The 22,312-nt window shown below is 40.0% G+C and overlaps 2 protein-coding genes across 4 annotated transcripts; one reads left to right on the forward strand and one right to left on the reverse strand.

The window, feature by feature from the left end:
• The first annotated feature begins 813 nt into the window (after positions 1–813).
• On the forward strand, positions 814–6,947 carry LOC116729245 (vesicle-associated membrane protein 8-like). Its single transcript, XM_032577638.1, has 3 exons — positions 814–1,048; positions 3,844–4,011; positions 6,268–6,947. Exons 1-3 carry the CDS (start codon positions 1,037–1,039, stop codon positions 6,403–6,405), a joined length of 318 nt encoding a protein of 105 aa, XP_032433529.1. The 5' UTR covers positions 814–1,036; the 3' UTR covers positions 6,406–6,947.
• Positions 6,948–7,909: 962 nt separating this feature from the next.
• LOC116729932 (vesicle-associated membrane protein 5-like) lies at positions 7,910–13,316 on the reverse strand. Of its 3 annotated transcripts, none has more exons than XM_032578832.1 (3): positions 12,521–13,316; positions 8,674–8,814; positions 7,910–8,312 (listed from the first exon to the last, which is right to left on the reverse strand). In XM_032578832.1, exons 1-3 carry the CDS (start codon positions 12,551–12,553, stop codon positions 8,178–8,180), a joined length of 309 nt encoding a protein of 102 aa, XP_032434723.1. In that variant the 5' UTR covers positions 12,554–13,316; the 3' UTR covers positions 7,910–8,177. The 3 variants fall into 3 exon arrangements, with proteins under 3 accessions (XP_032434723.1, XP_032434722.1, XP_032434721.1); XM_032578831.1 differs by lacking the exon at positions 12,521–13,316 and adding an exon at positions 11,235–12,512; XM_032578830.1 differs by lacking the exon at positions 12,521–13,316 and adding an exon at positions 11,235–12,512 and having other exon boundaries at positions 8,674–8,817.
• Between the last annotated feature and the right edge of the window lie 8,996 nt (positions 13,317–22,312).

Genomic DNA, 22,312 nt, shown 5'->3' on the forward strand with positions numbered 1-22,312 from the left:
CCATGTAGCCCTAAAACGGTGGGTTTTATTTCTCAGACGAATTGAAATAAATACGGTTTTGACACCTTTATTGAGACATTACAGTCGGTGTCTGATGAAAATGTTCTTCCCCGCTTTTTCTTTTAACACCATAATAGCTTAACGCAAGAGAAAGCAGAGGGCCATTATGTAGAACATTTGATATCACCAATAACTGTTCAGTCTATTAATATAAGAGGGGATGCGTTTTAATTTCGGAGCCTGCCAATATCCGCACCCCCTGTCTATTGGCCTATTGATATAAAACTGATAAGGAAAAGCAGGACTGTAGGTAGACTCACTTTTTGAACTCTTAAATCCACTCTCCAGAACTTTTATTTTGGCTGAAAAGAATTGGTTTTGTATTCTATTAGTGTGTAAATGATGGCTAAAGTTTACCTTTTAATTACATTAGGCCTTAAAATTAGCATTCACCGAAGACAAATATACCATATTATCTGTTTGAGGTTTGCATCTAATTTGCATAAATTAAAGTTAATGAGGGAGAATGTAACTGGTCTTTTGTCCTTTTTTTTTTTTTAGGGAAGTCCTGCTGTGGTCTGAGTGTCCTCTCTTCTACCCTCATCTACTGGGGCAACAGCATCAGAGCCATGGATCTAAAAAGGCTCAACAACCTGATGGAAAAAAGGTCTGGGAACTTCTGTAGACCCCATGGAGAACAGATGGATTCTTCATTAAATCAAGAAATTACATGAGAACTCCTGTTGAGACAAATGAGTGTGAAAGAGTTCCTGAGAGTTCTGCGAGAGTTGCATAAATACTGTACTAATCTCGTGTGGGATTAATGCAGTATTTCTTTTATTAAACTGATTTTAAATATCTTATATTCATCCTTCCTAATAACTCGTTATTTTTCCGGGTATTCGTCTGAGTCATAATCCACATATCCAAATGAATGAGGAAAAGGATCATCTAAAAACAAACCTGCTTTCCAGGAAGGTCCAGACACATCAGAGGATCTTTACAGTCATTTCAACAGAGAGCAGAGCCAGAGACAATGACAGCCGTAGTAAGTATTAAACCTTTCGATGTTTTTAGAACAGCAGAGTTTTTAAAGTTTTTGTTTTATAAATATTTCTCTAGATTAAGGCACCACACTTGTCAGAAAAGCTGTCGATTTTTAATAGGCAATAGGCAGATTCTTTATTGAAGACAAAAATGTTCCCGTAATGTCTCTGTTCATTGATCATTTCTTCAATTGTTATTTTACAAACTTACATTTAAAATACTAATATTTCTTTTTAAATCCTAAAGAAACTGCACACGTTGTTGCACTTTTAAGATTGTTTTTTTTTTTTTATTGCTCTAAAGAATTATTTTATGCACTCATTTCTATATTTTTGTCTGTTGTGAGAGCCATCATCTGCAACAGATCTATTTGTGAAGTAAAAACACTGAGAATGTGAGCAGCTGGTGACAAACATCCACCAACTCAGCATCATTTTCGGCTTTTAAAAAGTGATGGAGGACGCTGAGTTTTTGTTCGTGTTTTAGGATGAATAGAAAATGACATTTGAGCTCAAACTACTGCGATATCCCAACTTTTCGTTCTCGTTCCTTTGGGTGTGACTTTTTTTCCCCCCAACAGGAAACAGATTTTACAGTAAAACGTTCTTCATGTGGGGAAAAAACCTCCTGGACTGCATAGATTAAGTCTGGCAGGAGTGCCTGCCACCACCAACTCTGACCGATAACACTTAATGTTATTAGGATATATGAAGTCTATGGCGGTTGAACGTTAAAATGAACTGAATGGTAAAACTGGACACTTTGCTCTTTGTTTGAAATATTTATTGTTGTTAGCATCGTTTCTTATTTTTGAGTTTGTCTCTCAGCCACGATAAGCGATTTGGACAAATTTAACACCCTCAGATTAAAAGGTTATTTTTCTGATCAAGTAGAAAAGTAACCTCGCTCTGCTCTAATCCGTTAGAGATGGTGAAAAATCTTGTTTTAGGATGAGTTGGTAACTCTTCATTACTGTGAGATTTTTTTTCTCTCTCTAATGGGTGGTTTCTTTCAAATGAAACACTTCGTTCAAGAAGGCAGATTTTTTTTAGTAGTGTCAAACTTGACATCTCCTAATAATACACACACCCACACACACACACAGAGAGAGAAAACATTCAAGTTTTCACTCAGCTTCTCAGAAGTTACTGCATATTATCTGTATTTCTTTAAACACCTGCTTTCCCTGTGGTCAAACTGAAGCTCAGTGCTGCCTCCAAGTGGCTGACTAATATAAAATAAATCCCTCTCTTGACATCTACAGAGCCACAGCGTTCAGAGGCTGCCAGGTGATTTCACTGCAGATTTGTTTTCTCCTGAGAGCTTCCCACCTCCAAAACAGCTGCTGCTGAGAGGGAATAAGCATAAAAGTGGAAAAAAAGCTGCTGTTATTTTAGGCACATGGTGTCATTTGGCATAGAGATCCAATGTTTTACAGTGCGCTCTACTTTTTCTCTTACCACTGAGACTCATTTGAGACTCAATATCGGATCAATTAACAACTGTTGTAATGAGCGCTGGAGCAGCAACGCTTGTAAGACACGGGGCAGAAACATTGTTTTCAGTGCACAGCCTGGTAAATCCAGGCTTTAGCACATCAGATACGTTAGCATTCACACTTCGATATGTAGGTAGGTCAGGCTGCAGCACATATGTGGCACAGCTAGAGAATTTACTTTAATGCTCCTGAAATGTTAGCCTGATTGTTGCCTTCTCACACTGTTCGGGTCGATTTAAATCTCTCTTCGTCTGGGCTTTCTCCCATTCACTTTGATTCCCCTCTAGATTTTCAGCCGGGTCAGTCACAGAACTGGAGAAATTGTGAACAATGACGTCAGTTTTCTGTGCTGTTTTAGAATTGTATTCTAGCAATGGCAGCGGAGGAAGTGAACAAAGCCGCTCAGTCCGCGTTGGCCGCTCTTCCAAATATTAAATTATCGTTTGGCACGGCTCTTCTCTCTTCAGAGTGGAGGATGGTTGTTGACAGTGCAGGCAATTTTCAGTAAGCTTCACAGCGTCGAACTGGCACATTACATGCGTCAACATTAGCAATTGGGTAAAATGTCAAACCTGGCCTCCAGGAAGTAATCGTTTCTATCCAGTCAAGAGCCAAGACTCTATAACCCGTAGAACAGGGAACTGGTTTTTAGCATTATGCAATCTCATACTGCATTTATAAAGATTTACCTACCTCAGCATGTCAAATGCTTGAAGAGGCAACCTGAACACTGACCTTACATTCCCAGATAGGTAGTGGATACTCTGAATATACAAAGAAATACATTTTACCAAATTTGGAACAATTTCTCTAACTTCTATGACTTCTCCTCCAAACTTGTGAAAGTTGTAATATTTTTTGTTTTGGGATTCTTTAGTTGTTGTTTGTTTTTTGGTTTTTTGGTTTTTTTAAGGCTCCCTGGTTCTTTATATAAACATTTGTTTTGGCATTGCTTTTTGTCACACTTAGCTATTTCAGGGCATCCAATCAAATTTAATATCCCCTCCCCCCCCCCCCAAAAAAAGGAGTTTACCTTTGAGCTGACGATAAGGGTAAAAAAAATAATTGTAATTTTAACTGTGTGTTATATAATTATGTAACTACTCCCAATGAAAGGTAAGTAAATGTGCTTCTATAGATGATGGCAAATTTAGGCATGATGGCATGAAGACAGGAAATCAAGTTTTTTAAGACTGTCACTGCATGCGGTAATTTGACGTTGTCATAATAATAATAATAATAATGATTTCCACAAACGTAGTTTCAGCTGTCTGCTGTCTCTCTGTCCACCATCACAGGAGATGGAAGGAAAAGGTGACGGACAGCAGATGAAAGACAAGACCAGTGACCTGTCCAGGCAGATCGATGAAGTGAAGGAGATCATGAAGAAAAATTTGGAAGACCTCCTCCGCCGAGAAGAAAATCTGGATAACCTCATGGAAGTGTCTGAGTATCTGAAAGACAGGGTCAGTGTCTTCAGTCACACGTAGATCTTCCTAAAACCGAACGGAAGATTTGGGACTCTTTCTTTCATAAGAACATTTAAAAAGAAAAACTCTGCGATCGCAGTGAAAGTCAACAGCCAAGCCAGTTTAGCAAGATGCATTCGAGGAGCTAAAAATAATAAATGACGTTTCGGCCTTTTTCATCTGCTCCACCAAACTTTTAATTAGGTGCCTTTCAGTCGGGCGTTATCGCAGCTCGCGAAGAGAATGAGCTCATTAACCCGACAGCTCTCCGTCGTCTGATCAGATGCTCCTCTGTGCGGTCGGGGTCATGTAGCTGCCAGACATCACTGATGAGCTTCAGTCCTAATCAAGTTAATGGACACCACTCACATTCACATTCATTACCTACAGCTCACATTCCGTTTTACATTCAGAAGTATTACAATTTAATGCCAATATTTATTTATCTAGTACATTTCCAACAGCTCGACCTGCACAAGTTAAATACAAGGATGAGTCAAATACCTAACAGTAGCACAATCAAATATTTAATAAAAAAGGTCTTAAAAAGGCAACAAAGCAATAAGAATAGCTAATCACCTAAAATAAAACATGACAACTAATTTCTGTATTTAACCCTGGCTATCTTTGTGTATTATTTTACCTCTTTAGGATAATTAGCACATTTTTAATTGAATTTTGAATTTGAATTGTTTGATAATGCAAAATATTGAAGTGAGGGGGGCCGGGGCACCGTATAGGGGGGGGACAGTTATGACAATTCCAAGGGCCTCTGACCGACAGGGGGCCCGCCACAATTTATTTATTTATTTTTTGTTCATAGAAATTAAAAAATATTGGTGCCCTGTCAATTACAAAATTAATCACACTGTGTTTTTGAACCCAGTTTTTCTCCAAGAGAGGAGGGTAGACTGTGAGAGATTATCAACCATTTAGCATAGTTAGCTTAGCTACAGACCACTGTTTGTCTCCTTTTCACTAGCATTTAATGAATTAAAGAAAAAAAATTACCATCATATTGATATATTTAACCTGTCCCTTGTACCTTTTACCACACGTAGCAACAGATGAGACAGTCAGCAGCAGCTCTATCCCACGTCCCTCCTGACCAGCCTCTCCTAAGTGAAATTAAAGCTGCAGTATGTCACTTTTATATAAATGTTTTTTTCACATATTTGTTAAAACTGTCATGTTGTGACAGTATGGTACGAGAGATAATCTGTGAAAAATCTATTTTCTCTGCCTTCTCAAAGTGCCAGTCAGTGGCAGGAGAGTTTTACTGCTGTCAATCACAATCTCATGTGACTGCTCACCCTTCCTCCCCCTCGCTCTGTGCTATGCTGCAGCTAGCATAGCCTGTTGTGAATGCTCAGTCTAGTTAGCATAGCTACCAATGACGGCAGATAAACCATTTCCTGTAATGATAAGTTGTTTTTCCACCATTAGCACATTTAGCAGTGAGTGAATGAAGTTGATTGACAGCACTAAGATCCTCCTCCTGGTTCTGATTGGTTATTTTGGTCGTAACGTTGCATTACTTTAGCCAGCAATAGTAATTGAGGAACGAGGTGTAGAAGATTGATGGTTTTCACAGATTATCTGTCTCATAACAAACTGTCACGACGTGGTGGCAAATATGGAGAAAACATATTTTTTATTAAAGTTATATACTGCAGCTTGAATAAAATGCAACAACAACATTTTTTGAGAAGTCTTGATTGCTTTATATGTATTTTGCACGTTGCTGTCTATTGTTGCTCGTGGGGAGAGACATTTCAGTCATTTTTTCCAATAGAATAAAATTAAGCAACCTACTTGCATACTGTATGTGGACTGTTGGGTGTTAAATTCATGAGCAGTAAATATTGGGCTAGTATCAGTATTGAACCAAAGAAAGCAAGTTGCAAGCCTTTAAAATTGTGATGCTTTTTATGGGTCAAATAGACTCAAAGAATTGTAACAGCAGCTGCGCAGGGGGGGCCCAATCTAATTTTTTGACAGGGGGCCCAAGATGCCCAGCAGCGCCCCTGGGGGGGTAAAAAAAGGCAAAAACAGATTAAGAGGTGAAAAGCATCTGCTGTAAACATGCTTGAATTCTAAGGTCCTAGCGCTCTCCACAGATTCCAATGGGACTTTTTTTCCTCGTCTCTGTTTCAAACACACCTTCCTTCACAAAGCACATCCTCATCCTTCCAAGAATCACACGAATCGCTTGTTTTTTGTTTGTTTGTTTTTGTTATTTCCTCTGCTCAGGCTTATAATTTCCGCCGTACAACTGAGAAAGTGTCTCGCTCCTACTGGTGGAAGAACGTCAAGCGGATGGCAGCCGTGGTCGTGATCGTCCTCATCGTCGTCGTCGCCATCGTCCTGCTGGCCGTCAGGTTCAATTGAGAATGACCCTGACGGCTCCTGTAGCCACGCCCACCTCCAAGCCCTGAACACACATCAACACAAACATCGTGATGAGACAGCATGAGATTATGGACGCATTATACTGAGTGGCAAAGATTTGGACAAATTCTGATGTGTAGTAAACTGTATTTTTCTCACTACATTTATTGTGTAATAAACAAAAAGGTAAAAAGGAATGATTTGCTGTTTATTTCGCAACAAAATAAAATAGAATTGACAAATTAGTTGATAGTATTAATCACTGTATTGTAGTCATGTTGCTATTCAGTCAATTTAAAGCAGGTGGCGTTATGTATTTTCCAGCCATTTTATTACACAATCAAGACACTGTTATGTTCAGTTGTTTAGAAAACACTGCATAGAAGAGGTGATCAGATCGATCCGAAATATCCATAATCTTGATACTAAGTCGGTATCAGTATCGGATTGATTTGCGATCAAAACTTTAGTTTCAAATTCCCGCTTGAAATTTTTTGTTGTTGTTTCTCAAATCCAACTTTAAAGAAAACATTTTGCTTTGATTTGCTCCGATCTTTTTTTTTTTTTGCACTTTATTTTAGAAAAAATGCACACGTCTTTTTTTTCATGTTTCTGTTCATCATGTTAAGAAAGAAATTATTTAAATATTTTGTGGACACCTTTAAACTTTGTCCAAATTTTGTCAATAATTCATATTGTTGTCCCTTCAATGAGGCTCACACCAGCACTACACACGTCACCGCAATGATTCAATAATAACTTTACCTAATCACATGCCAGACCATGCAAAGACTCTGTCTGCGTCGGTGAAGATTCTCTCACATGAGCGTACTGCAGTGTGACAATAATTTGACTAATTCAGCTACTAAGCTAAGTGTTTGACCATTTAGGGGAACCTCATATGAGTTTCAACATGTATGTCATTGTCTCAACATACATGGCAGGATAGGAAATAGTGTGACTGCCTCTCAGTGCTTAAAAGTTTTAATGCATCCTCTTTCTGAAAGCATCTCATCGTGGCAAATGTTAATTTTAAGGGCTATTGGTAAAATGTGGACAGCCACCAACCCCACTATGTTTATTCTATTGTTATAAGCAACAGTTTCATTATTTAATCTGTACTTTAACTAGGAGGTTAGCCAAAACGTCAAGATAACGTTTTGCGTGTAGTAGCGGTTTTGCGCCACCAGAGGGCACTACGTGATGTTAGTTGGAAGTTTGAGAGCGCGCACAGAGAGAGACGTAAAGAAAAAACACTCCGCTGTGAGAGATGAATGCCATGTCGTGAGGCCATAAAGCGGCCTTCTTCGTAGAAAGTCCAACATTATTAAAATGATAAAACAGGCCGATGACGGCTTTCACCAGTCAACATGTTTCTTCAGTTGCAGGATTCTTTACAGCAGGGGTCTCAAACTCCAGTCCTCACGGGCCGCTGTGTTCTGCAGATTTTAGATGAGCCACAGGTACAAAACACTGGAATGAAATGGCTTCATTACCTCCTCCTTGTGTAGATCAGTTTTCCAGAGTCTTAATTATTCTCTTCAGGTGGTGCAGCAGAGGCTCATCTAAACGTTGCAGGGCGGTGTTCCTCCAGGGACTGGAGTTTGACACCTGTGCTTTACAGTATGCAGGAGATGAAACCACACCTTTTTTTTTCATAGAACAAAATTTATTTTGTATCATCTTGCAGCAGAGTCGTTTCTGCTGTTCAGGATCAACTGTCCTTCAGCTCATTTGTTGTTCTCTTTCAGCTGCCAGGAAGCTTTTGCTTTTTATGCTATATTGCAAATTTTACAATAACAACGATGACAAGTCCCAAAATGATGAGTCCTGCCACCACACTTGTTCTTGTTGGATATTTCTTTCTGCTGCTTCAACGTCCTGGTTGTTTTTTCAAAAACTTTACTCTGCGGACAGAAAAACTCATGTTGAAATAGGTTCCATTACTTGGTACTTTTCAATATCTGTTATAAGGATGTGAGTCATCTACAGTTGATTCAGTTGATTTATGAACTAACAATTCATTGATAAGCGGGCATTTTCTTAGAAACTTGAGTTTTCTGTCGTTAGCTAACAATAGGAAACACCTTTCTCAACGTAGCACCATTTTTGCACAATCAATTCATGTAAATACACATAACTATTACACAGGATTACTCCCATGGCGAATTTACTTCTGACAAAAAAAGAACTTTCATAAGCGGCCCGAACGACGGTGTTGGCAGCCATGATGGGTTTTCCAGTTTGGACGGCGCCTCCAGCAGCTACCTTCTCCAGCAGATCCTCGGCCTGCTGCTCCAGGTCGTTCAGTTTGCCGGATCGCTCGTCGGCTTTTTCCATGTTGTCCGTCATGATGTCCTTCACCTGCTCCACCTCCTCCTGCGTCTGCTGCAGGCGGCTCTTCCCGTCCTCCTGGAACGTAGAACTAGGTGAGAATTTATTGCCATTTGGAACAGCTTCCAGGTTGGTGCAATATAAAAGCACCAAAGGAAAAAAAAAAAAAGCGGTGACGATGGGTATTTGTGGCATATCCTGGAGGTTGGTATCCGTGGAAACCAACCAGATATGACCAAAATGAAACAAAAATAATCTGCACGTAGTTAATGTCGTCATTCAGATTAGGTTCACCATCCATGGCAACCATTTTTTTCATTGTCGTGTTGACACAGCCTCTCTGAAGTGACAGAAAAAGGTGCAATGTGCATAGTTTCGAACTTTACATGTTCACAAAAAAACGACAACGAATAAGACAATAAAATTCGATCAAAATGCCATCACAGGCATTTTTGATTGAATGGCTGTGATGGCATTCAATCAGATCAGGAGGATTGATTAATCAGGAGGAGGTGCAGTGGGATTTTACAGCTTTTACAGCCAAAATTAAGGAAATTGGGGATTATTTGTTGGTGCTAAGCTTTAGAGATTTAGACAATTTCAACTGAACTAAACTAAAATCTATAGTTGGAAATATTTCAGTTTGAGTAACCTACAACTTATTGGTCCATGGGTGCTGTGTAAATTGAGTCTGTATTTATGTACGTATGGGGTGAGAGGTGGGGTAACCCTGGACAGGTTGCCAGTCTGTTACAGTACAACACAGAGGTACAGGACAAACATCCATCTACACACACTCACACACCTAAGGACAGTTAGAGAGACCACTTTAAGACCATTAAGACCATATTTAACATTAAATATGATGTTAACAGTAACATCATATTTTTGGATTGTAGGAGGAAGACGGTGGATGTGAAATACAAACTCCGGTAGTTTATGATCAGGCACGTAGATGAATACCTCCGCTGTTTGTTGATTTTCCACAAGGTGGAGACAGCAAATCAGTTCTCTGACTTGAGAGGAACTAGTTCTTCCTCATGCCTCTCATTAGCTCTTGTTCACAAATACACATAGAAACACTGTTTTTTATTTTTCTGTGTTTCGTTGACATTTTTAAAACACCCCCATTTTTGGGGGGTGGGGGGTGTTGTTGTGTAGCTTTTAGAGTTATAAAAAAATTATGTAAAATTTTTACAGCCAAATGGAGTCAGTGCAGTTTGAACCCTAAATGTGAAAGAATGCAACAAGGAGAAATAAGTGGGTATGAAGAAAATTGGAGTCAGCTGGCGAGGCTGGCTGCCAGAATGCCTGCACGGCTCACACAAACTTTCTCAAGAGGCTGAGTGGAACCGAAAGCTTCTCCAGAACACAGATTTATTGCATTTTAGTTTTAATAATCGACCCAGAGCATTTTGAATAAACGGGCATACGATATGTGCTTCTACTCTCATCTTTAGGCATAAATAGAAATGATCAAACTGTTTAAATATTTAGGTGTGTGTGTGTGTGTTTTTATTTTTTTTGTCTGATCAAACCTCATGCAGCAACACGCTCGCCTCTCCTGTTTGGACTCATCAATATGGCGCCTCGTCGTGCGTGGAAACGGCGAGCGGATTTACGGGAATTTGTCCCCATGACAAAGATGCGTGACGGCTTTTCAGAGCGGCGGCCTCTTGAGTAACAAAAGGCCCGATTGTTCCTGATGGGAAATCGGCCCTCGCTCCCACTGCCAGGCTGAGTCGACCAGCAATGAGCGGCAACGAGGACGGAGGAGGGATCGACATACTAAACGCAACCTTTGTGTGAGTGCAGCTTTTCCCAGAACAACGCTTCCAGTCTGTTCTGACGAAATCTCATAGAGGATTTAAATCAGTAGCTGGCCGCACATTCTGACATGGTTTAAAGTTTAATACAATGAAGTTACTATCGTGGTTTGTGCCAGCAGTTACAGTTTATGATATGGGCTGTTGCCCAGGGCGGCATCAAAAGGGACAGAGCACCCATGAATTAGAAAATAAAATATATCTTTATCTCATTCTTTTTTTTCTTTTCTTTTTTTGCGCTGTGTATTTGGGAAACTTAATTTTTTTTAATTTTTTTTTTTTACCATTTTTATAAATATATAGCCTCAAGTTAATATGACATTAAAATATTTTGTACACACCTGTAAACTTTTTACCAAATTCCGTTTGAGTAAAATAAGTCAATGGAAAAAAAAACCCCACTGAAACACCTTAAAAATGACCTAAATAATAAAAAGTATCAACATTGTTATTGGTAGTGCAATCAGCGATACGGTGCCAAAATATGCAGAGTCGCACATCTCTGCATATTCAACACATCAACTGGCTGAAGTTTTCAGCAGAGAAAAAGAATCTGATTACAACTTTAGAATCACCAAGTGTGAAAACTATTCAAAATCTATCCCAAGGCTGTGATTACTTCTGGATGTGAAAATCTTTTCGCAAAGGCACAGAGAGAGAATTTCATACCCAAGTAGCTGGATCTTTACAGTAAGACCGCTCTTGATTGGTGGATCGGAACCAAGACATGATGGGAAGGGGAAATCTTGTCACCAAAAAAAATAGAGAATCTTATTTGAGCAAAATCTTGGGAGTGAAGTTCAAATTCGAGGGCTTGTCCTGTGGCTCCAGCGAAACTCTCTGGTCAGTCTGGGGATCGTCTTCCCCCCTAAACCCTGCAAATAAAAGTCTAGATTGGAATCTCTGCTCCCAATCTTCCTTCCGAGAAACTCGAGCTGAATTCTTCTCCCCTCGTCGTTTGATAATTCCAGGGCTGTATAATGACCATCGGTGGACGTGACTTCCTCGATTTGCACCTTGCAAGGTTTTGGGACGATGTTTTGCAACTCCAAGCGCCTTGCTATGCTGGTAAATACCTTCAAGTCTTTGTTTCTGTTTCAGTTCAGTACTTTTTTTTTTTCTTCCCCGATGCCTCGATCAGCCTCCTTTAACGATCCTTACTTCATGTACATATGATATTAATACACACAGAATCACATCACCACCATCTATTATATTGATTACATAAGAATAGCACCGCAGCCATAAACCACATTTTTCCATCTGATCATTGCCTGCAATGTGTTTCTTAAAATCAACATGGAGTTGTACGTGATTATTCTTGAAAGGTTTTTCACGTGATTTAAAAAAAAATTTCTTTATTACGAATATTAAACTTCTCCTTATCTCTCCCACTTTTACTTTGGTTTTCTCTGTTTCTGTAGCTTTCTGTTGTCTGTTCCTATAATCGTTCCTGTTCAGCGTTACATGACGTGACATTTGACCAGCAACAAGACAAACCGGTCTCTGATGGGTTTTGTTTTGAGTTATCTACTCAGGGCTGTTGAACCCGGAAGCTTTTGCTTTCACTGAGCAAACAAACTCGGGGGGGATTTTGATCTTTTCACAAATTCGACACAAAACAGGAAGTGTCCTCTTTCTATGTGTGAAAGGAAAACGTGTTACCCCACTTCCTTTTTCTCAAAAGTATGTTGTCAAAATGTACATTTTAGAAAAGTGGATCATCGTTAATAGCTTTCATGAACACAATTGTGTGCAATATTCCGAAGAAATACAAATGCCATCTCGTCCTGTACAGACCACTGTACAGGACGAGATGAAAAGGAAATATTTTTCCATATCCCGGATGCTCCGGGCGTTTTTTCCTCGCCTGGCTGCTCTGTTGTGTAAATCTGTAAATCTGCACCTCATCAGGCTGGCTGCATTAAAGAATCTGGTAGATGTTCCTTCTTGACCTGATCTCCTCTGGTCGTGGTAAACATTAGCATCTCCTCTGGTCGTGGTAAACATTAGCATCTCCTCTGGTCGTGGTAAACATTAGCATCTCCTCTGGTCGTGGGTTCTGTGATTCCCTGCGGTGAGCGTTGGTGTTCCTGGATCTGAGAATCTTCGTGGATCCTCCTCTCAACCCGGATTCCTGGTTTTCCTCCGTTCCGAACCTTGACGCGTTCCTCTCCTGTACACGTCCTGGAAAACGGATGATAAACACAACATCCCAATCGCCACCCACCCTGGATTAATCAGAACCTCTAAACAGAAAAAAAAATAAAAGAAACAAGTAGGATGAGAGTCAAAACATTCAATTCATAAATTATCTTGGGACTTCATTTACTTTTCTCTTCCTCTTTGATTGTTTAATATTAGTGTCAACAGACTAATTACAAATCAGGTAATGCTTCACTTACAAAGAATGTGCATGTTGGTTATGAATATTGTTCTGCTGCTGCACCTAATTGTAAATCATTTGCCTTTTAGAAGGGTCATTTGTGTGAATGATGATGTTGATCTCCCGTTATTTTGTACACATTTATATGCTTGGCTTATCAAACCGAGAAAAACAACCAATCATCTTCGTCTTGTGTAATATGGACGTTTGGAATGTAATGGTGTTCTGTATATTCAAGCAGAAGCAGCAGCTCTGATGTGGGAAGCGCGTCATGTTTTCTTATTGCTGCTCTTTGAACTGTTGGATTTGTAAGTCCCGCTGAGAGTGATGAGGATGAAATATAGCAGAGTTGTGTTGTGTGCTCCTAATTAAAAATAAAAAAAAGTCTCGCTTTTTTTTTTTGTTTGTTTGTTACCCCTCCAGGGGGTCTTTTGTGGGCTCTAGTGTCCCTTATATGACAGTAGGCTGACAGGAAACAGGGAAGGAGAGGGGGGAAGACATGCGGCAAATGTCGTCGGGTCCGGGAGTCGAACCCGCGACGGCCGCGTCGAGGACTCAAGGCCTCCATAAGTCTCGCTTTTCAAAATGTATACAGACTATTGAGCAAGCACTCGGCATTAAGTTCTATACACAGTGACCGCTCATGCATAGCATTTCATTTTTTTTTGACCTCCACGTAAACAAAAAACAGGCCATAGAAAAGATTTATGTGCAACTCTGTTACATTACTTCCCTGTTGTTGTTTTTGTCTCGAGAGGAAAACTTTCATCACAGAAGCTGTAATTGAAAAAAAATTGGTGAAGGGGGGGACAAAAAAATACTGTGGTGACTTTTAGTGTGGAAAAAATGAACTGCAGAGAATAAAATCTGATCAGATATGAAGGCTTCATGTCATTTAGAAAAAGGAACAAAAACAGAACCAGAGGTGCACCACGGGGTTAAAACAGACCCGGTGACGGTCCCAGTGGGGCTATCAGATGAATGTTTCACTGGGAGGACTTGCAGTTCTCTTATTCACAACGTGCATGGCCCGTATGTGTGTGTGGGGGGGGCAACACCCTAAAATGACCTAATGGCTCCCAGTTTTGTGCTGCGAGTCTCTGAAGGCTGACTGAGCAAGATAACTTCGGGACGTGTTTGGTGCCGTGAAGACGGGGACGGCGTGCCAGACAATGAGTCGCAGGCCGTCTTGGAGGTCTGGTGCTCCAGCTGCATGAAGGAGATAAAAGAGAAAAAAAAAAAAAAACGCATCCAGCTGCTTCTGCTGATGGAGGCATCGAGGTTTCAGTTCTTTCAGGGGAGTAGTTTCAGGCTGGTGGGGCTTTTATGACATCACATGTTCAGTGGCTACAGATGTTAACTCATCGAGTGGCTTCGTTATAAGAGCAGACATCCACACTGAGCAAAAATCTGCTACAATAGTTTAAAACGTGTTCAGATGTTGTTTTCACTCTGTTTTAGACACGCATCATGTTCCTTATGTTATTTATTCGGCAGCACTTGTCAGTCACCAGTCACTGGCATTTAGGGTTTTGGTTGAAAATATGAAATTTTATTAAGTACAAGGTCTCCAGCAGATAAGTAGAATTTTAAAGTGGTGGTATTGTGTGTTTTCCATCCTCATAATGCCACAATCAAGTAATTATGTTAACTCCAGTTTTTGTAAAAAAAAACATTGTACATATCAAATGTGACTTAAAATAAAAAAATTTGACTTCGTAATTTAACGCCTTGAAATTGGGCCTGTGTCTCTTTAAGAAGCACCTGCACATTCTGAAACTCCGCCTTCAGGAAGTCGTCACAACATGGCTCCTCTATTAACCTTTTCTCGGCGTTTCGCTGAGAAGAAGCTCATACATTCAGTCATATGTGAAAGAATCAAGGCAACACTCCAGGAATGTTTTTGATGAGGGAGTAACATTACAACATGATGTAAAGCTCCAAAAAGTCGATTTTACATAATACTGCCCCCTTTAAATGTTATTTGTTTTTAAATAATTATGTATTCAAATTTTTTTTATTTTTTTTTTACAGAAAAAAACAGTTATATCTGTATCCTTTTTCCGCAAGCACGGCAGAACTGTGTGTAGAAAAGCTCACATTGTTGTCCTTGGCAGCGGTGAAAACTTTCCACTCTGCCATATACGGACGGTGGCATCACAAGCTGGAGAATAGCCTTTGAGAGATTCTTCAATCTGAAGGAAAACCTCAAAAAGTAAAAGGTTCCTGGAATATCTTCATAAAACACTTAATAATAATAAAAATCCACTGATCTTTAAATAATAAAAGAAAATTCAGTTTATATTCCTCAAGTTAAATTTCTTGAACTGGTTGAATTGTTACTGTCAGGGTTTCCCAACCTTTGCTCTCCCAGGTGACTCTGTGTACCCCCACCACCACCACACACACACACACACGCACACACACACTTGTCAACGCCACAAAAATTAGTACACATACTAACTGATTGCTCAGCAGCTCAATGTCACTGGACCGAAAACCTGTTGCTAGACGAGATCTTGGTTGGAGATCTTTATAAAATATATTCTAAAAAACAATATTGTAATGTGGATAATTACTTCGTTTTATTATTAATATATATTTCATCAGAGTATTCTGTGATGTATTAACTTATGTATTTTAATCGCAGTCTTGCTCTTATGTTGTCATCTAAGTTTAATTTAATTCCTTGTAGTGTCGTATATCTTAGTGTTCTCATTAGAAAACATGTTGCAGGATACATTTATGTTGTGTTGTGTTACTTTGAGATAAACTCTGTTAATGCGTACATCTCATCTATTACGCTAATAATGTGTTGTTAATGCTTTTCAAAACGCAGCAAAACCGATTTTTTTAATTATTTTTTTTTTACAGAACGTGTCGGGGCGTGTACCTTTGCTTTGTTGTAACTTGAGATGGCAGCGACTGAAAGGCTATTTAAGTTCAGCGCTTGAGTTCATATAGAAGAGAGGCAGAGGAGAACGAGGTAGACCGGAAATTCCTCTAAGTGGCAAATTTCCGGGAACACCGTGAACGCCTCATATGGCAGCGGAGACGTCAAGCAGCAGCTGAGAGAAGCGAAAGTTTTGACGGGGGGGGAGAAAAGTCACACTTTGCGGAAAGCGAGCAAAGAAAAAGCCACGATTCGGGGCGTTTCTCTTACTTTTTTTTCTTTTTTCTGTTCAGTCGTTCCCTCCAAATCGCAGGACGAGTATGCTGCGTTTCCTGTTTTTATAAATTTGACATTAGTCGACCTTTAAATGCTCTGAACGCGGTGACAGCTCTGACTCCCAACGCAGACTGCGAACCGACAAACATGGTAAGTGAATGCCTGGCTAAGGTTAGGTAGCTTGACTAAAGGGGAAAAAAACAGCTTGGATTTACCAAGGAGATAAGACTGGAAGGAAAGTTTATTTTTATAAAATGCTTTTTAGAATATCTTCCAACGCTTTCTATGCGGTGGGCAAAGCTGTTAAAGTAGTGTGGACTGGTGAAAGAAACAAGACCCGATGAAGTCAGCCGAATCTATTTCTTCATTTATTTCCAAATTAAAATGCAATAACCCGATTTGTTACAGTGGAAAGCTGCTTCATATGCCAGTGTGCGAATTTGAGCTGATGACATCACAAGAGGCATGAGAAACCATTTGGTAGCATAGCATCTCCTTTATGCGACTGTGATATGACTGGTTTCCACACTGTGGTTTCTTGTTATGGTACTCAGGAGAATTTTTATCCAAATTATTTGACAGAAGAATTGATTTGGAGCAGCGGCAGGCTGAAATTTTAAACCTTCAAGCAAAAAATTGATTTTTGCTTCATCTGAAAGAGTGGCGCTGTGGTCGAGTTTTATTTTTATTTTTTATTTTTCTGAGAACTCCCAACAGGCGACAGTGAGGCAGGAAAAGTGCCGATGCTGGTGTTTCATTAGCTTCTACAGTTGGAACTTGAATGTGAGAAGAAATCAAATTACCCTGAACTTTTCAGATCGGATCAACTTGGCACCAATAACCTCAGCCGGTTGTGTCTATATCTAACTAGCTCCTAATATGCCTTTTGCTAGCTAGGTATCTAGCTTTAGAAAAGCTAGCTAGCTATTTATATGTGTCTAAAATTAAACCTGTAAAATTTCTTAAATTAATTTAAAAGCAATAGGTTGACCTCAAATACATTCACCACAGGTTACATTAATAGTCAGCAGGGTATTTTTTTTTGTTTAATTTTGTTCATACCGGATTGGTTTCGGTGACTAATCACCATTATTATATTCTATATTCTGCTTGTATCACCTTAAATAGTTGCATGAAAGTACAGTGGCGCTGCATACATCTTACCAAACCAATGTCCCTTTCTGATCGCTAAGTAATGAAATGTGATTAAAAGCTGGAAAATCAACAGGGAACGAAAAGGAAAATGTAAATGCATTAAGCCTTCTGTGATGTCAGCAGGGCCATATGAGCATGGAGGCATTTCAGTTTCTTTTTTATCTACGTTTATGTAATGATTTACAATGAAACGACAAAAACGAATAGACTTCTTAGGTAACAAACTATATATGAGTCTGATATTATAAAAGCCTGTCTAGTAGCTCTAAAGCTCTAGTTCCCGTTGCCCATCCTGTGTGACGGTTATGACTCCATCCTTAAGACACAAAGTTAAAACTGGTTCTGCCAGTTATCAGGAAGGGAGTGAGGGAAGGAAGGTCTGGGCAGCAGTTCCTGTGTTGAGAACGATTGAGCATTAAACGCACGCCATTGCTGGTCACCGCTCATGACAGGAGATAGAAGCAGATAAACATCACAACATCACTCGGCAGCAGATTCTGATGAGAAGCACATTTGTCTGGTTTAACTGGACTCTTCAGCCAGAGGAGAGGCTGGAAGTGGAGCGTGTTGGTTAACACGAGAGTCACAGTCAGATGCTGAGTGTGTCAGTGTGCTTCTCTGACTGCTGGTTTCCTCTTCCTGTTACCTCGTCAGATTGTGCTTTCCTGTCACGGCTCAGAGGGCAAATGTGAAGGAGAAAGCAGGCAGGAAACAAATAACTCTGAGGTGAAACCTCTTCTTGAAATATCCTGTTGTTTTTTCTAGATTGCTCTGTTCGTCATCAGCCTGGAAGTCTGCCTTCATTTTAGCTTCACGTCTAACAGCTTCTTGTTTGAATTCTTTAAGGCTTCCTTATCTGTTGGGGAAAAAGTATTTCTAACGAAAAATGTTTTCAAAAGGTATTTAAAGTACTTAGAAATCTCTGAAATTTCAAGTTGATGTATACCCCTAATCTGGAACTCAGATAGTGGTGAACAATTCCTGACTATCAACCAATGGTTTGAATATTGATGGACTGAAAAACTTTAGATACTACAAACATTTCCACGTCTTCCTAAATAGCTGTGTTCTGCCTGTGAGTACATGATACCTTGTGTCGATCTTGAACGACATAAATGTTCAAATCTGTTTTTAGAAACGCATGCAACACAGACAAATGTGAGAAAAGGAAAGGGTGCGAGTCCTGAAGCTGACTTTCACAGCAGAGCTGAGTGGCTTCCAGCCATAATGCCAAATCCTTCGTTTACCCCAAAACATAAGGAGCGTCATGGCTTGTTTATGATCCCAATCCTGCCACAAACACCCATTATCACTGTCGCACCGACCTAAACGCTGTTCTAAATGACATTCAATTCCCATCTGTCTCTACGTTCCAGGAGGACGGGAAGAGCCGCCTGCAGCAGACGCAGGAGGATGTGGAGCAGGTGAAGGACATCATGCTGGTCAACATGAAAAAAGCCGACGAGCGATCCGGCAAACTGAACGACCTGGAGCAGCAGGCCGAGGATCTGCTGGAGAAGGTAGCTGCTGGAGGCGCCGTCCAAACTGGAAAACCCATCATGGCTGCCACACCGTCGTTTGGGCCGCTTATGAAAGTTCTTTTTTTGTCAGAAGTAAATTGCTCATGGGAGTAATTAAGGTGCAATATCGATGCCTATAAATATGTCGTAGGTGGAGCTGGGCTGGAAAACAAATGTACAATTTACATCCTGACTGTGTAAAAACGGTGCTATGTTTAGAAAGGTATTTCCTATTGTTTGCTAAGATGAATGAAGCAGGCTGGTCTCCCTGGGTACGGCGCAGAGGTTCCAGGACGTGCCACGAGGCCAGCCTACGTCCGGGGGTCGACAGGCAGGTCACATCATTCCCACATTGCCCCGCTGCTTCTGTGTTACTGGACACTCTGGGTTTGAGCTCACAGAACACCAAAACGGCAGGAAGAAAGCGGAAGGCAGAAATTTAAGCTTAAAACACACACGTACGATTCTGATTCACGCCGTTGGGGACTTGCAAAAGTCAGTATTTTTACGTTTTGTTGTGTTACAAGCACGAGCCTCAAGAAAGCTGAAGATAGTTAAGATTGTATTGGTATTCAGCCCCTTTACTCTGCTACCCTGTGCCAGATTTTAGAAAGGCTTTACAGGGACAGGAGCCCAGGGCCTTGGATTTTTTTTTTTTCTTTCTTTTTGGGGGGGCTGGGAGGAACATAATGTAAGCATGTTTTGCATACATTATATTTAATATAAAATTCAAAAACCCATTATCAAATGAGTTAATATTTTGGGACTTTTATGGATATAAACAATGGTGGAGTACATGAAAGTTACAAAGTTATAGTAGATTTTTTTGGGAACAATATGGAGCTTCAACATAATAACATGTAGACCTTTGAGATCTCAAGATATAAAGGCCATTAGAAATAACATCTATTATATCTAATATTGTTACTATTATTATTACTTGCTTTGGGACATTTTAAACCTACCATGCATCAGTCCATGCCTGCATATATGGAAGAATAATAATACTTTTCTTAGTCCCCCCGGGGAGAAATTGATATTTCAGTCCAAAGGAACCCTAAAAGAGCAAACATGACGGGTGACTGAGGCTGCAGCCATGGGAGGCACTGCCCTCTCAGGGAAGAATTTCAAGAAGTAAGTCGCTGTTGAAAAAGAACTTGAAGTTTTGTTTGCAGTTGGAAACCCTGCAAACAACCATAAACCTCAGTCTGCAGGCCAGCGCCACTATCAAACCACGTGGTTTTAGCATCATGCTGTGGAAATGTTTATTTTTTCTTCAGCAGTGGGAGGAAAGCTTATCAGAGTTGATACGTGGAGTTAAATATAAGGCAAAAATGATATGAAACCTTTTGTAGGCTGCAGTGGACTTTAGACAGGGGTGGAGATTCACCTTCCAGCAGAACAATGACCTTAAATACTGTGAGAGCTACGGTGGGACGGTTCAGATTAAAGCATGTTCACGTGTTAAAACATGTTCGCAGTAAAACTAAACCCTTTTGTAGCAAGCTTTTTAAATAGCTGTACGCGGATGCTCTCGGTCGGGGTGTTTGGCAGATACGTGTCCCAATCACTGGCAATGAAAGGCGGTTCTACAAAGACTCAGCAAGGCTAAACTTATCTGATTTTTATCGGTAAATTTTGAAAAACGTGATTCATTTCTTTTCCTTCTACTTTTCAATTCTACTCTACTCTGTTTTGGTCCCTCACTTAAAACCCCAACTAAATGTCAAAGTAATGCAACAGGAAGTTTCTGGGGTATGAATACTTTTGCAAGGCGGTGTGACATTTGGTTTCCAACAAACTGCTGAAGCGGATCTTAAGAAACTTTCGGTTTTACAGTTTGTTGTCTTACTGTGGTTCGATCCGATCTGACTCCCCGTTGGTGTTCAGACATGCCTCAGATACGTTCTGTCTGTTTATGATAGGAGCTGATCTGTTGTCCCCACGGAGACCATAAATCTCCATGGGGGCCAAATGGTTTTTCACAGCGCTGTACTTAACTCCATTATCTGTCCTCTCTCAAGCGTAGCGCAAAACAAATAAAGCTTTATAAAAGGCTCTCTCAACCTCTCTCTCAGACGTGTATGGACAAGTCTAGAATAAAATCAGCACAAAGTATAAAGCAAGTCATAGATGGAGCTCCTGATGTTGGATGCATAGGCCTCAAAGGAGATCAGTTATCCAGCAGCTGTCTCTGCAAAGTGTCAGTCGAGGCCGATTTTATGCTGGAGAACTATCCTGTCCTTGTTTGTCCGTTCCTGACCCGCGTGATGTGACAGTGTGCCTCTTGAATATAAATAAATCCCCACTGTGATCGCATCTGCTTTTTTATCCCGCTGGAAAAACGCTCAACTGTGTACACAGAGCAGCAGTGCATTGTGGGAACATCGTGTCCGTGTTATTGACCTCAGTGGTGTGAGCCTGCGTTAGTAAGAAGTTTATTGGATACTAAAGGCACAAGATGCCTGAAAAAACTTTCTCCTCATGGAGTTCTTTTTTTGTTTTTTCAGGCTAATAGCCAGTCAGTGCGTCGTAATGGCTGAAGGCAGTGAAAATGAAGACGAGCACACTCACTTGTGAGCTTGGAAGCAGATTAGGAATGCAAACAATTAATAGATGAATTAATGGTTTATTATATTAAAATGATTTAAAATCTATTAAATAATGTTGTAGTTTGGCTGCCATCCAGCAGAGGGTGCTGCTGGAGATCCTTAAGTGGAACCGGTTGATACAGAAACAAGGATGGCGGGGCCATACCAAAACGAGAAAGAGAAACGGTCCAAACAGAGTCTGGTGATCCCTATGAAAAATGCACTTTGTGTTTCTGTTTAGAAATATAAACACCCAACAAGCTCAATAGGTTCACCATGCTGCATGATGAAGACTCATTAACTTCTCATTCGAAAATTATGAATGTGCTGCGAATACTAGAATGCGATGACAGAAAGCTGGGGTTCATAACAGAGAAAACTTGTGGCATGATGGAAAAAAAAAAACAAAACATGATTCTAATATTCAAAGTTGATTTTGAGGGCTGTGGTGAGTTAGAGCACTTCATGAAGCAAAAACATTCCGTCAACCACAGGCTGTATGTCTGTATGAACATCTGTTCACATATCTTATTTTTTTCACCTTCTATGTTTTTATTTAGCAACTTAAGAGATGTGTTCTTTTTGAATATAACAAAACAAAAACCTAAGATTTTGTCATGTTAGAAAATAATTCTCTGTTTATTCAGTCAGTCCTTAATACAGCTGACACAAAAAGGTTAAAATGTAATGTGTGTGTTTTGTTTTTTTAAAAATTCATCATAAATTTTGCCCTTTATGTTATGGAAAGACGGTGAGCCTCAGAAAACTCTTGATTTTTAAGAAAATGCATGCCCATTTGTCAATTAACTGTTAGTTCACAAATAAGATGAATCAACTTTAGATGATCTCATTCGATAACTTGCATCCCTGTAACAGATATTGATGAGTGCCAAGTAGTGAAACCTATTTCAACATGTGTTTTTCTG

Source organism: Xiphophorus hellerii, chromosome 12 (genome assembly GCF_003331165.1).
Source record: "Xiphophorus hellerii strain 12219 chromosome 12, Xiphophorus_hellerii-4.1, whole genome shotgun sequence".
Taxonomy (NCBI): domain Eukaryota; kingdom Metazoa; phylum Chordata; class Actinopteri; order Cyprinodontiformes; family Poeciliidae; genus Xiphophorus; species Xiphophorus hellerii.

Coding starts and splice junctions, on each gene's coding strand:
- LOC116729245 (XM_032577638.1), top strand. Junction 4,012..6,267: donor CTGAGTATCTGAAAGACAGG/GTCAGTGTCTTC, acceptor TCCTCTGCTCAG/GCTTATAATTTCCGCCGTAC.
- LOC116729932 (XM_032578830.1), bottom strand. CDS start 11,294: ATGTCTTGGTTCCGATCCACCAATCAAGAGCGGTCTTACTGTAAAGAT. Junction 8,818..11,234: donor GTAAAGATCCAGCTACTTGG/GTATGAAATTCT, acceptor TCTACGTTCCAG/GAGGACGGGAAGAGCCGCCT. Junction 8,313..8,673: donor CCGAGGATCTGCTGGAGAAG/GTAGCTGCTGGA, acceptor TTCTGTCCGCAG/AGTAAAGTTTTTGAAAAAAC.